General features: G+C 53.2%; 1 protein-coding gene across 1 annotated transcript in view; it reads right to left on the minus strand.

Annotated features, from left to right (window-relative positions):
* The window catches only part of TEKT5 (tektin 5), a gene marked incomplete at its 5' end in the record, with an annotated part of 37,239 nt that extends 24,692 nt beyond the window's left edge, over window positions 1–12,547 (minus strand). Inside the window, 4 exons of the mRNA XM_079121750.1 lie at window positions 1,591–1,734; window positions 7,959–8,029; window positions 8,928–9,011; window positions 11,978–12,547. Coding sequence (XP_078977876.1) covers window positions 1,591–1,734; window positions 7,959–8,029; window positions 8,928–9,011; window positions 11,978–12,547 — 869 coding nt within the window. The remainder of the gene's footprint in view (window positions 1–1,590; window positions 1,735–7,958; window positions 8,030–8,927; window positions 9,012–11,977) is intronic.
* Between the last annotated feature and the right edge of the window lie 51 nt (window positions 12,548–12,598).

Genomic DNA, 12,598 nt, shown 5'->3' on the forward strand with positions numbered 1-12,598 from the left:
ACACAGCTGGCATCAGAGGAAAGGCCTCTGCTGCCAGCACCACCACCACAGGCATGAGTTGATCCATGGCAATGGCAACTGCAATGCGCAGGGACACTGACCCAGACAGTCACCAAACCTCCTCATCTGCCCAGACGCGGCCCGGCTTTAAGAAAATCCAAATACAGAGCCCTGAGCCAGCACATCTGGGAAGCAATTAGTCACCAAAACAGCAGCTCTCACTTTCCAGCTGGACTTGAAATAGCAGCCCCTCCTGGGCATGGAAACCAGACTCTCCGCCAGCAGCCAGCCTGCTGCCCGGTTTGGGGGGAGGCATCAGTCTGTCCAGAGGGACCCGCTGGACTCCCTGTGCAGATGGGCAGCTGTGGCCAAGGATGGCCGAGTCTCCAGAGTCCTGCTCGCAGGGGGACTCCCCTGTCAGGAAGAGGAGATGGCTACCCCAGGAGCTGCCACTGCTATAAATCCAGAGTCACCTCCACACTCCATGTTTGCTAAGAGCCAGAAAGCCATCCCAGTCCTGGGCCAGAGGCTGCTGCAGAATTCCTCCCCTCTCTCCTGCTCGCCCTCCCTGCTTCCCCCTTTCCTTCCCTTCCCCTTCCTCCTTGTATTCAGCACTATGACTGCCTACCTACGTGGGCCCAGAGCAATCCCATGTGCTAGAGATGAAGAAAAGGTGGCGTGCGGCTGAAACCCAGAGAGACCCACCCTCTGCCTGTACCAGAGCATCTCTCTCCAGCCCACATGGTCCCAGACCTCTGACTGAGAATTGGGAAATTCTACGTGACCCTCCCAGAGGCGGTGACACGCCCCCTGATAGTGCCAGGCATGGGGAAGGCACCTACCTCACTCCTGACAGGACAAGAAAATGCGATGCACAGCAAGCACCCACAGAGGCCAGCCATTACCATTCTACGCCATCTCTGGGCTGAAGCTTTGCATGCCCACCCTTCAGTAGGCACAGCAACCCAACGGGGGTGGGGGTACTACTTTTCTTCCAGTGATCAAGATGCAGAAAGGAACCCAAAGACATTAAGAGTCTTGTCCAAAGTGTTAGCTTGGAGGCTGGGCAGCCTGGTTCTAGAATCCACTCTCTAGGTGTCAGTTAACTCTCCCCACCCAGCTGGAATTCCTGCTCCTTCTGGTGACAGCCCTTTTGTGTTGGAATTTGTCTGGTGGAATTGCCAACAGAGTAACCCAGCATGCCCCAGCAGAGCAGCAGGGCTGTGTGACCCTCACTAAGTCAACCATGTGCTCTTTCTTTCTGGAATTCGAATCTTGAGCAAAGTGGGCCAAAGATGGAAAGATGACGGCTCTCTGACAATCCAGCTGAATAGCTCCCATTTCTGTGCATTCAAATTGCCAGAACCTTCCCCTTTTCTCTGTGGCCCTTCTCCAGGCTTCCAGTTAATTTTATGTCACCCTAAATCAGCCAGACTTTGATTCTGTCACTTGCAACAGAGGGCTCCCACTCAATCACACTGCCTCTTCCTCAGTGGGCACAGGATACCCCTTCATGGTGCCAAGGCAGAAGCCAAGACACTTGCTCCCAGGGATACAGCCAAGAATGGAGACAGAGGGTCCAATACTTACGTGCCGTCGCATTTCTCCACGCCGTGGAAGAAGGCGATGCAGTCTGACGTGTTCCTCAGGTTAAAGCACTGCTCGTCAATACACTCGGCAGAATTTTTGTCCTCAAGGTCCCTCTCTAGGGCGTGCTGAGCATCTCGGTTATCCCTGCAGGGAGGAAGGATTTGTCCCTGGGGTGTGCACTTACCCAGAGTCCCCACCCGAGGTCACGCAGCAGGAGAATACACAGAACAGGCTGCAAGCCAAGTCCCTGGACTCCCAGGAAGGGTCTGTCCACACCCAGCGGCTTCTCAGCCTTCTTCCCACTTCCATGTTCCCACAGAGGACCCAGAGCCATCCCCACTTGCACATCTGCCCCCAATCCAAACAGAGCTGCTGTCTTTTAGGACAGGGATGGAAGGCATTTACTGTAAAAGGTCAGATCACCAACGCTTTAGGCTTAGTGAGTCACAGGGTCCTTGTTGCACCCACACAACTATGCACAAAAGCAGTCGTGGGTTATGTGTAAATGAATGGGCACAAATTCCTTTCAATAAAACTTTATTTATAAGAACAGATGGTGGGCCAGATTTGTTCCTCCAGTTGTCCTTGGTTGAACTAATTTAGAAGATACTAATTCCTACTTTGGACAAACCTGTATCAAGTCAAACTACTCAGATCACTGTGAATACTGAACACAAAGGGATAAGACATAAATAAGACTCGTTCTCTGCCTTCAAGTGGCTTAGATTAGTAAATACAGCAAAATACAGTACAGATTGGTCAGAGCAATAATTGAGGTTTTAAAAAGATACAAAATAACACACCAACGAGGAAACCATTAACTCTAGGTTAATGGAATAGCTGCCTGAGGAGGGGTTTGAGTACGGTTTTCACAACAAACAGAAGACATTATGAACAAAGTTACCGCCAGGGGAAAGGAGAACTCCAAGCCGAGGATACCGTATGCGCAAAAGCAGAGAAGCTAGAAATATCCAGGTTTTTCAAGGACTAGTAAAGCTCATTAAGTCAATCCGTTAGGAACTGGGAGAAGTTAAGAAACTGGGTGGGGTCATGAACTGGGTGGAGTCAAGGACTGGACGGAGTTAGGGGTGGGTGCAGTCAGGATTAGGTGAGGCAGTGGACTAAGGCAGAGTCAGGGACTGGGTGAAGTCAAGGCCTGGACGGAGTTAGGGGTGGGTGCAGTCAGGATTAGGTGAGGCAGTGGACTAGGGCAGAGTCAGGGACTGGGTGAAGTCAAGGCCTGGACGGAGTTAGGGGTGGGTGCAGTCAGGATTAGGTGAGGCAGTGGACTAGGGCAGAGTCAGGGACTGGGTGAAGTCAAGGCCTGGACGGAGTTAGGGGTGGGTGCAGTCAGGGATTAGATGAGACCATGGGTTGGGTGGAGTCAGGAACTGGGCGGAATCAGGGATGGGTACAGTCAGGATTAGGTGAGGCGGTGGACTGGGCGGAGTCAGAGACTAGGTGCAGTCTTGGGACTGGGTGAGGTAAGCGCCTGGGCGGGGTCAGGAACTGGGCGGAGTCAGGGATTGGATGGGCGGGGTTAAAAACTGTGCTGCTGGGCCAAGGTGAGAAGGCAGTGGGGCCAGGACTCGATTCCAGAGGGTTGGTGTCTTAGCTAAGCTTAGACAAGGCTGCTGTTTACCAAACTGTAGACCTTGACAGCCATGTTCATGAAGCTTACCAAATATCAAAGCACCTGTACTATTATTTACTGATTATTGTCCTTCTTTTCAGATCGTTTTAATAATATAAATGAATATTTTTAAAAGAAAAATTTACATTCCTGACATTAAAGGAAAAACAATCCTGTCAGCTAATAAAAGGTCTCTCAGCCCTAATACTAAGTAAACACTAACTGCATCCTAGCTACAATCTATTGTCTCGAGAAATTTCTAGGCTCAATCATTTTTGTGTCTCTGTTGATTGAAAAATTTGTTAGAAACCCCAAAGCATGGATTGGAGCTTTTGTCCTAAAGCATTTAGAAGAATTCTGCAACCACAGATAGAGAATAACTAGCCGTAGAGGGGCTGTCCGACATCCACAGAATGAGTGGTTTCCTGTGGCCTCTCTCCCACCTTTGCGGTGGCTCACCCCCACCCATGTCTTGTCTCTCTCCACCTCTGCTCTCTCTCTCTCTCTCTGACTCTTCCCTCTGGGTCTTCTCTGTCTCTCCCTTCCTCTCCTCTATCTGCCTCCGTGTTTCGTCTCTCCCTCTTTTTTCTGTTGTAGATATTGGTTTCGGGCAACCCAGGAGCAAGGAAATTAAATCCTGATGGTGAGCTCCCACCTGTCAGGATACCGCAGTCTCATCAGGCAGGAGGGACTCTCCTGGGACCTTTGGGCTTTACGAATTGGCAGAGCATGAGGAAATTGGGCCCGGCCACCCCAACAGATGAACTGGAACTTTAAGACCAGAATGTGTAAAGGGCACATCGGAGCCTTAGCAGGCAAGCTGGGGGCCTCAGACTCCTGCTGCCCCAGTTGCTGGCCTTGCTAACGAGGCCTGGGGAGAGAGGCGCAGACTGCCTAGCCTGCTTGGCACATGATCCAGGGCCAGGCTGGTGCCGGAGCTCGCACTGCTGCTGACCCCCCAGGAGAGGCCAAGTCTGGCCCCACCCCTGCAGGAGGAGACTTCTCTGCTCCTGGGAGGGCAAGGGTGCCCTGCACAGCTGTGGGCCACAGACCTTGCCCAGAAACCCAGCAGCCCAGTGCCTGCTAATGCAGGGAAGCCCCCTGAGTGGGCAGCAGTGGGGCCTCCCCCAGGGAGTGAGGAGTACCCCATGGCCTGGCAGTGAGCCTCTGAGGTTCCAAGTGAATTAGGACAATCTCAGTCCCTCCAGCTGCTAAGGTCTTCCCACAGGGTGACAGGCCTCCTCTGACAGGCTGCTGCCCAAAGCTGACTGCCTGTGTGAGGGCAGCTTGGCCTCCAGTCCCTGCAAAGAGGACCACGCTCTGTCCTCCCTTCCGGCTGTGCCTCCTGCTCCCTCGGTCATCTTCATCCGTCAGGCTCTCCCAGAAGCCCCTCCCTCTTTCCCTCTTTCTCCATGTCTGCCCCTCTCCAGCTCTTGCTTCCTCTGTCTGGCATATCCTCTCTCTCCCTCTCTCTCATTTTCCAGTACTGGGGATTGAACCCAGCAGCACTTTACCAATGAGCCTCATCCCCAGCCCTTTTTAATCTTGAAAAAGAGTCTGGTTAAGTTGCTGAGGCTGACCTTGAACTTGGGATGCTCCTGCCTCAGCCTCCCGAGTCGCTGGGATCACAGGTGTGTGTGTCTCCCCCAGCTTCTCTGGGGTGCTTGTTCTGTCTCTCCGGGTGGGTTCATCCTGTCTGTCTGTCTCAGCCTCTCTGATCCTCCATTCTCCCACTCTGGCTTTCCTGTCGGGGGCTGCACGTGAGCCTCCCCACCCCTCACAGCGTTGCTCTTCTGGGGTTCTGCTCCCCAGTTCCCTGTCTGGGCTTTTGGTCACTGTGCCAGCTCTAACTGTCCCCTGGTATGAGCCTCAGCCTCCCTACCGCCCTTGGGCCTGTTTTGCCACATCCCTGTGCCAGCCACACGTGGAGAGTCAGTCTCTCTTCACATATGTTGGGGATCACAAAAGTAAGTGTGAGAAACAGACCAGAGAGCCCAGAAGGAAATCAGTGGTCTGTGGGCAGCTGACCCTCACAAAGGTACCAAGAGCACACGATGGGGAAGGGACAGTCTCCTCAATTAAGGGTTTGGGGACAACTGGATGTCCACATGCAAAAGAATGAAATCAGACCCTTACCTCTCACTGTGTACAAAAATCAACTCGAAATGGTCTGAGATGTAAAATTCTGAGGCTGTAAAACTAGAAAATGGGAAAACTCTGTGACGTGGGTCTGGGTGGTGATTTTTGGCTATAACTGCAACAGCGCAACAAAAACTAAAATAGACAAATGGGATTGTATCCAACTGTAAAATCTCTGCACAGCAAAGAAACCGATCAGCTGAGCAAAGAGAAAGCGTACAGAGTGGGAGAAAGCATTTGTAAATCACACACCTGATAAGGGGTTAATATCCAAAATACACACGAAACTCAAACAACTGAATAGCAAGAAAACATGCACGATTTAAAAACTGGCAAAGGAGACAGGTCTCCAAAGAAGGAGTGCAAATGAGCAACAGGGTCATGAAAAAATATTCAGCATCATGAATCGTCAAAGAAAAGCATATAAGAAGCATATCAAGGTATCAGCTCATCCCAGTTAGAAAGGTGGTTATCAAAAAGATGAAGAGTATTTGGGAGGCTGTGGGAAGGGAGCCCTCACACATCGCTGGTGGGAGTGGAAATTAGAACAGCCAGTGTGGAAAATAGCACGGAGGGTCCTCAAAAACTTACAAATAGAACTACCACATGCTCCAGTAATCCCTCTACCGGTTATATATCCAAAGGAAGCGAAATCAGGATGTTGACCATAAAGCTGCACCCCACGTTCATCGCAGCAAGAATCACCATGCCAAGAAATGGAATCGACCCCAGTGTCAGTGACAGGTGAGTGAATAAAGAAAACGTTGTGCGTGTGCACAGCGGAGTACTACTCAGCCTTCAAAAAGAATAACGACTGTCATTTAAGGTGACCTCAGTGGAATCGGAGGACATTATGTTAAGTGAACTAAACCAGGCTCAGAAAGACAAATACCACAGGATCTCACTTGTATGTGGAATCTAAAAAAGTTTAATTCATAGAAGCAGAGAGTGGGGCAGGTCAAGGGTGATTGGAGTTGGCTAGGGAGAGGGTTGGTCAAGGGATGCATAATTTCATACACTAAACAACTTCAAGAGAGCTATCATAACACTATGGTGAGCATAGTAAATAATAATGTATTACGTTCTCAAAAATTGTGAAGAGTGGATTTTTTAAAGTGATCTCACTACAAAATATGACAAACGTGAGGTAATGCATTTGCTAATCAGCTTGATTCAGCCATCCCATAATGTATGTGCATTTCAAAGGATCATTTTGTACATAATAAATATATGTAATTTTTATTTGTGAAATAAAAAGTGAGCAAAAACAAAGACATTGGCCTGCTCAGAGCTCTCTCTGTTAACTCTTGCCATCAAAATTGTTTAAGTGTTTTTAAAAAAATTTTTATTTGTTCTAATTAGTTGCACATGACAATAGAATGCATTTATATATTTTGATAGGTCATACATAAATGGAGTGTAATCTCTCATTTTTCTGACCATACATATTGCAGGATCACGTCGGTCATGCAGTCATACAGGTACATGAGGTAGGACAATATTTAAAGTTTTTGTTTAAGTAAGTTAATTTGTAGGCAAACAGTAGGTAATCCACAGGCCAGGTGGCATGTGGCACGGTCAGAGATCATGACTCAGTAACTGAACTGAGCCCTGCTTTTCTCTCTGCTGGAGGTGGAGGTGTGTGCAGGAGCGGGGCCTCATGCCGGCTGGGCAGGGGCTCCACCTCCAAGCCCCATCCCAGCCCTGCCCTTATCCTTTCCCGAGTTGCTTTGTATCTGAATCCCTTCTGCACCCATCCACCTCTGACGTCCCCTGGGTCTCCCCAAGATGTCTGCCCTCAGCCAGTGTCTTTCTGAATGTCTCTCTGCGTCTCATTATCCCGGGCGATTCCCTCTCCCCCTGACGCCCAGTTCTGACCCCTCAGGGCTCCGAGATGGGGAGTGGCTGCTGTTTCTGGGGCACAGCCTACCAGGACCCCCAGCTCCCAGAGCCATAGTGAAAGCTGCCCAGGCCCCTTGCATTCCACGAGGCTGCCCTGTCCAGCAGAAAGGGCAGCCCTGGCAAGGGCCCCTGCCCGTCTCTCTGCCCGTCCCTTGCTGCTCAGGTCATGCCAAAAGTCAACGAGGAAGGAAAACCAGCAGAGCCGCATGTCCTGGGAGAGTTAAAGGTGAGTCCCAGCTCCAGAACCAGGTGGGAGGCTGCCTTCCGGAAGCCGGATGCCCAGGGCTTAGCTATGGGCCCCAAGCCCCATAAACCTCAAGTCTCCCTTTAATTACAAGAGGGGCCCCTGGCTTTTCATGACACTGGTTACGTCATCGTCCCAGGACAAAAGCTGATTCCTTTTGAAGAGTCCCGTTCCAGGCCTCCTCCAGCTCCCTCTGGAGGTGCCCAGCCCCTCACCTGCTGCCTATGCCACCCACACACTGCAAGTCCCCACCCTTCAGAACCACCTGGGAGGTGACAGGAGGGACCTCAGGCTTCCAGCAGGGCCTCGCTGCAAACAGGCAACACGCTGCTCACTGGCCTGCAAGCTGGCCTGAGCCTGTGCATCTCAGGACATCACACCCACGCACCGCGGGAATCGGTGACCTGGAAGTCACAGAACCAACCCCAGGCGAGGGGGGGGGGGCCCTACCGCATCTGGATGTCAATTCGTTGAGCTAATTGTCTCATCCGTTCTTGGCAACATTTTAGCAAATCTACTTCCTGAAATGAAAAATGGCAGAAAGTGGATCTGGGTTAGAAAGTCTCAGGTCGGAGCACTTGACCCTCACCTCTCTCTCCCCACCCCCAGCCCCAGGAGGTGAGACCCAGGGAGGAGCCTGCCTCAGCCTCCCGGCTGCGCAGCCAGGGGCCAAGGGCAGAAGCTCCACCTTCTCTGCCCTACTTTCATTTCTTTCTATGTGCTTCCAGATTAAAAGAAAATCTGGCACATGCTATGTGCCAAGAGCTCACTTGTATATATTATCATTAAATAATGCCAAGGAAGCATCTGATATATGACATCCAGTAGGTTCCAAGAAACGCTAGCTTTGGTTATAGCTGGTGGTGGTATTTTATTATCATGGAAATGACAAGACATAACTCCACGTTATGATTTGGATCTGGAATATCCTCCAAAAGCTCAGGTGTTGAGGGCTCAGTCCCCAATGTAACAGTGTTCAGAGTGGGAGGTGACAGGGCCACGAAGCCTCTGGCCTCATCCACGAATTCATTCACTGATGGATTCACATTGAACCAGATGGGGGGAACTTGGGAGCTGGGGTGTAGTTGGAGGAAGAAGGTCACTGGGGTGAGTCCCTGTCTCTCCCCCCCCTCCCTCCTGCTGGCCGCCACCGGGTGAGCAGCTCTGCCCCGCCAAGCCCTTCTGCCCTGATGTTCTGCCTGACCACAGGCCTAGCAACAGTGGAGCCAGGGACGGCGGACGGAAGCCTCTGAGACCAAAGTAAGTCTCTCCTCCTGGAAGTCAACTTCTCCCAGGTATTTTGTCAGAGTGACAAAGCCCGAACTTTCTACACGTGAGACTCTCGGTGCTCCCTCCCGACAGGTGACGGGCTGCCCTGCCCCCTCCCTCGGGGCTGGGTAGGCCCAGGAGACACCTCACCCGAATAAGGTTTTTCTCCACACTGTCATGGACCAAATCGATCCCGATCCTTTTCTCTCGATGGTACAGACACTCCAGGGCCACCTGTAGGGAAGATCAGGAAAGAGCGTTTCTGCCCCAGCTGGGTGTCCACCCAGAGCTCAGGTGACCCACATCTACCTGTGCTACAATCTGCTCTTTCTCTCAGAAACCGGGGTGTTTCATTAGGCCTCATGGATGCTTCTGGGGTGCTTCTGCTTCCCATGCCCTCAGTGGGCATGTGGGATGTCATGGCCAGGGCATTAGGAGATGAGGGGCCCATGCAGAGAAAGCAGGATAAGGTAGTGTCCCAGGAACCCGAGGTGATTGAGATATGATCTCTGTAAACTGTCCCCACTGCCTAACTACAATAATAAACATGGCAGAGTGTCACTGTAAGCTCAGATAAGATGGTTTCAGCGGCTGCCCTCCATGTATGCTCTCTCAGAAGTCTAAACTCAGGCTTAGTCGCTTCCTGTCATGTGCACTTGGGCCAGTCACAGCCTCTCTGACCCTCTGTTTCTGCAGATGGGTGTGAGATTGGTGCATACCTCACAGGCTTGTGCAGATTACGTCTGCTCAGCACAGTTCTGAGCGTGAAGACCTCAAAACACTGTTGAGAACTATTCCCTATGAAGGAAGCCCTGTTGGAGATCTCCATACGGAGGGAGGGTTCGGACCCAGTGAGACCAAGCGATCTCACGGCCCGGCAGTGAGCCTTCCAGCCGTCAGAGTGGAAGAGGAGATCAAGGGCCACTCGGGTGCTCCTGCCAGAGGACGCTCAGGAAGAACGGCCATTGGCCACTAGCCTGTGACGTCATAAAGAGCGGCAGGAGAAGGACGCGGAGGATGCACAGGCAGCTGGCCCTCATGAAGGAGAGGGAGTGGGCGTGGTGTCAGGGGCAGCACAGGAACTAGACAGAGAGGTTCCTGCTTTCCTGCAGCCTGCATTCCAACTCGGGCAAAAGGACAGGCTTAAAGGGATGTGATCCTCTCCAACTGCGATGAGGGCTGTCATGGAAATGACATGGGTGAGGCGGAGGGGCCGGGGGTTCCCGGGAGGAATTCTCTAGGGAGGAGACAGATGGAGAACTGGCCTGTGAGAAGCAAAGGTGCAGAGATGAGTGGAGATAATGGGGCAAGAAATGGGAACTGCAGTTGCAAAGGCCCTGAGGGCAGAGACTGAATGGACCGGAGCCGCTGGACTGGAGCGGAGTGAGGCTGCAGCCGTAGCAGGGGAAGGTTGTGGGCAGGGTGGAGATGCTAAACTCTGGGGCTGCATCCAGGGAGCCAGTGGAGGAGTGTTCAGATCCACTTTAATATTTAAAATCATCCCTGGGGCTGCTTTTGGGGTGGGGGGAATGGGTTGGAAGCGCGCAGGAGGTGGAAGACCAGGAAGGAAGTGATTACCAGCGTCCACTGAGAGGCTGTCTGGCCTGAGGAGCCAGCCCAGGGGGTGCAGAGCAGTGGAAAGACAGAGCTGTGTCTGGTCCTTCTGCCTCCATGTGGCTCATCGAAGGAGCCACACGTGACCAGGCAGAGCTGGGCCTTGCAGAGACGCTGCTGTGGGCTCTGAGGAGCTGCCCTGCCCACCCTTCTCCCCAGGGGCGAACCAGCAGATGAAGGCAGCGTTGGACTCCTTCCCCGAATGGGTGTGGAATCCCAGGGTGGCGGGAACCTCTGCCCTGTCTTTAGGGGCATCTCCAGGCAGGACCCCTCTTGCCACAGTTCCTGCTTGGGAATGGGGCAGAAACAACTGGGCAGGCCTCCCGGCAGGAGGCCCTGAGGCTCTGGAATGCTCCAGGGAAAAGCAGAACCTGGTCCTGTGCAGCCAAGATGCGTGTCTGCAGCACAAGGCAGAAGCTACTGGCTCCCTACCCAAGGTCCACACAACCCTTCCGTGACTTCCTCCAGGACGCAGAAAACAACATTCATTTCCCCGGACTCTTCTGCAGCCCCAGAGCCCCTGTGTGCTCTGCAAATGGGCTGCAAAGAGAAACCCACAGGGGCCTTCTGGGAAAATGTAGCCTCGATATCAAGAGACAAACTCAGTGGGCACTGTTGCCCTTCACCTGTCCATTTGGTACGCCATGAAAATACCAAAGTGCTCCTCTCAAGCAGGAGTCCGCAACAGGAAACACAGACCTCCCGTGCGGGGGGGGGGGGGGGGGGGGGGGCGCGTAGGACAAAAGGCATCTGCCACTGACAGCAGAGTGGCAAGACAGCAGTTGGTCCCACCGGGCATCAAGTGAGGCAGCAGCAGGCTGATCTGCCTCCCTCTGGAGTTCCTGTTATAACAGAAATAAATTCCTGTTTGGTTAGGCTTCCTCATCAAGCACCTGTTGCCTGCAGCCCAGAGCAATCCTAACCAGCCCAGGATATGACCTGAGGCCAAGGAAGGGTCCAGAATGTTCACAGTTAGATCCTCTGTTCACTTATTCAACAGATGTTTATTGAGTACCTACTATGTGCCACGCTCTTCCTAGGCTGGGAGTACACTCGGAATGCTGATCTCGACAACAGCCTGCACAGGCGAGGGTCACTGAGGACCCTCAAGGATACATGTGCACTGCCCTGATGGTCAGTCTTGAATATGTCAGCGGTGAAGTAGGCGAAAAACCTGCCCAGGTGGAGCCTATATGCTACTGCATGTAGAAAACCAATCAATAAGAAAATGCGGACTATGTTAGGAGATGTGGGCAGGGAGGGAGAATAAAGCATCTATTTCAGGCTTGTCGTCTCAGGCCCGTAACGCCCACGCAGGTCCCCATGCGCACAAGCGCAGGGGTGCGTCCGCATGCGCACGGGGTCTCCTTGAGCCCTACGCCTCTGACATAAGCCCGAGGAGGGCAAAATCCAATTCGGTGAGAGATCTGCACCCGAGATCATCCTGAGTTGACTCGATTCTTACCCTAAAGATGTGATCATCAACACCGACACCGCTCACACCCACCGCGCGGCGCCTGTCCCTAGGTCTTCAGCCAAGGCGGCGCAGTGCACGCGGTGCCCGACAGGCCGCGCCCAGCACTCACCTGCAGAGGACAGTCCAGCTCCTGGGCCCCACACTCCAGCCGCCTCTTGACGGTCTCCATGCTGCGGTTCTCCGTCAGAAGCCTGTCGTGCTCGTAGCATAACTCGGACTTCCAGAAGCCGATGTCCGTCAGTCTCTGGCCCAAGTTCCGGGACGTCCCCTCCTGCATCTGGCGCGTCAGCTGGTCCTTGTCCTGCATGAGCCTCATGGAGTCGCCGGTCAGCCGGCCGGCCCACAGCCGCGAGGCCTCGGCACCGCGCAGCTGCAGCTGGTTGGACTGGTCCCAGTCGTGGGTGCTGTAGCGACAGAAGAGCGCGGAGCGGAGCGCGGGCAGGATGGTGGGCGGGCGCAGCGGGCTGCTGCGACACTCATCCGGGCAGGTCTGGGCGGTGGAGATCTTGTAGAAGAGGCTGGGTCTCCAGGAGTTGAGGTAGCGGTACCCGGGCAGGTGGTAGGGCTGGTAGCACTCGTGGATCACCGGACTCTGCACAGCGGCGGGCAGCGCCGTCAAGCCACCGCCCTTCCTGGGGCCACAGTAACTGGCGGTCTGAGAGGTTCCGAGAAACTCCATCCTCCCCCACCAGCCCCACGCGGGCAAAACTGTGCCCAAGGGGCGAAAGCA

The sequence above is a fragment of the Sciurus vulgaris genome, assembly GCF_902686455.1.
Source record: "Sciurus vulgaris genome assembly, chromosome: 18".
NCBI lineage: Eukaryota > Metazoa > Chordata > Mammalia > Rodentia > Sciuridae > Sciurus > Sciurus vulgaris.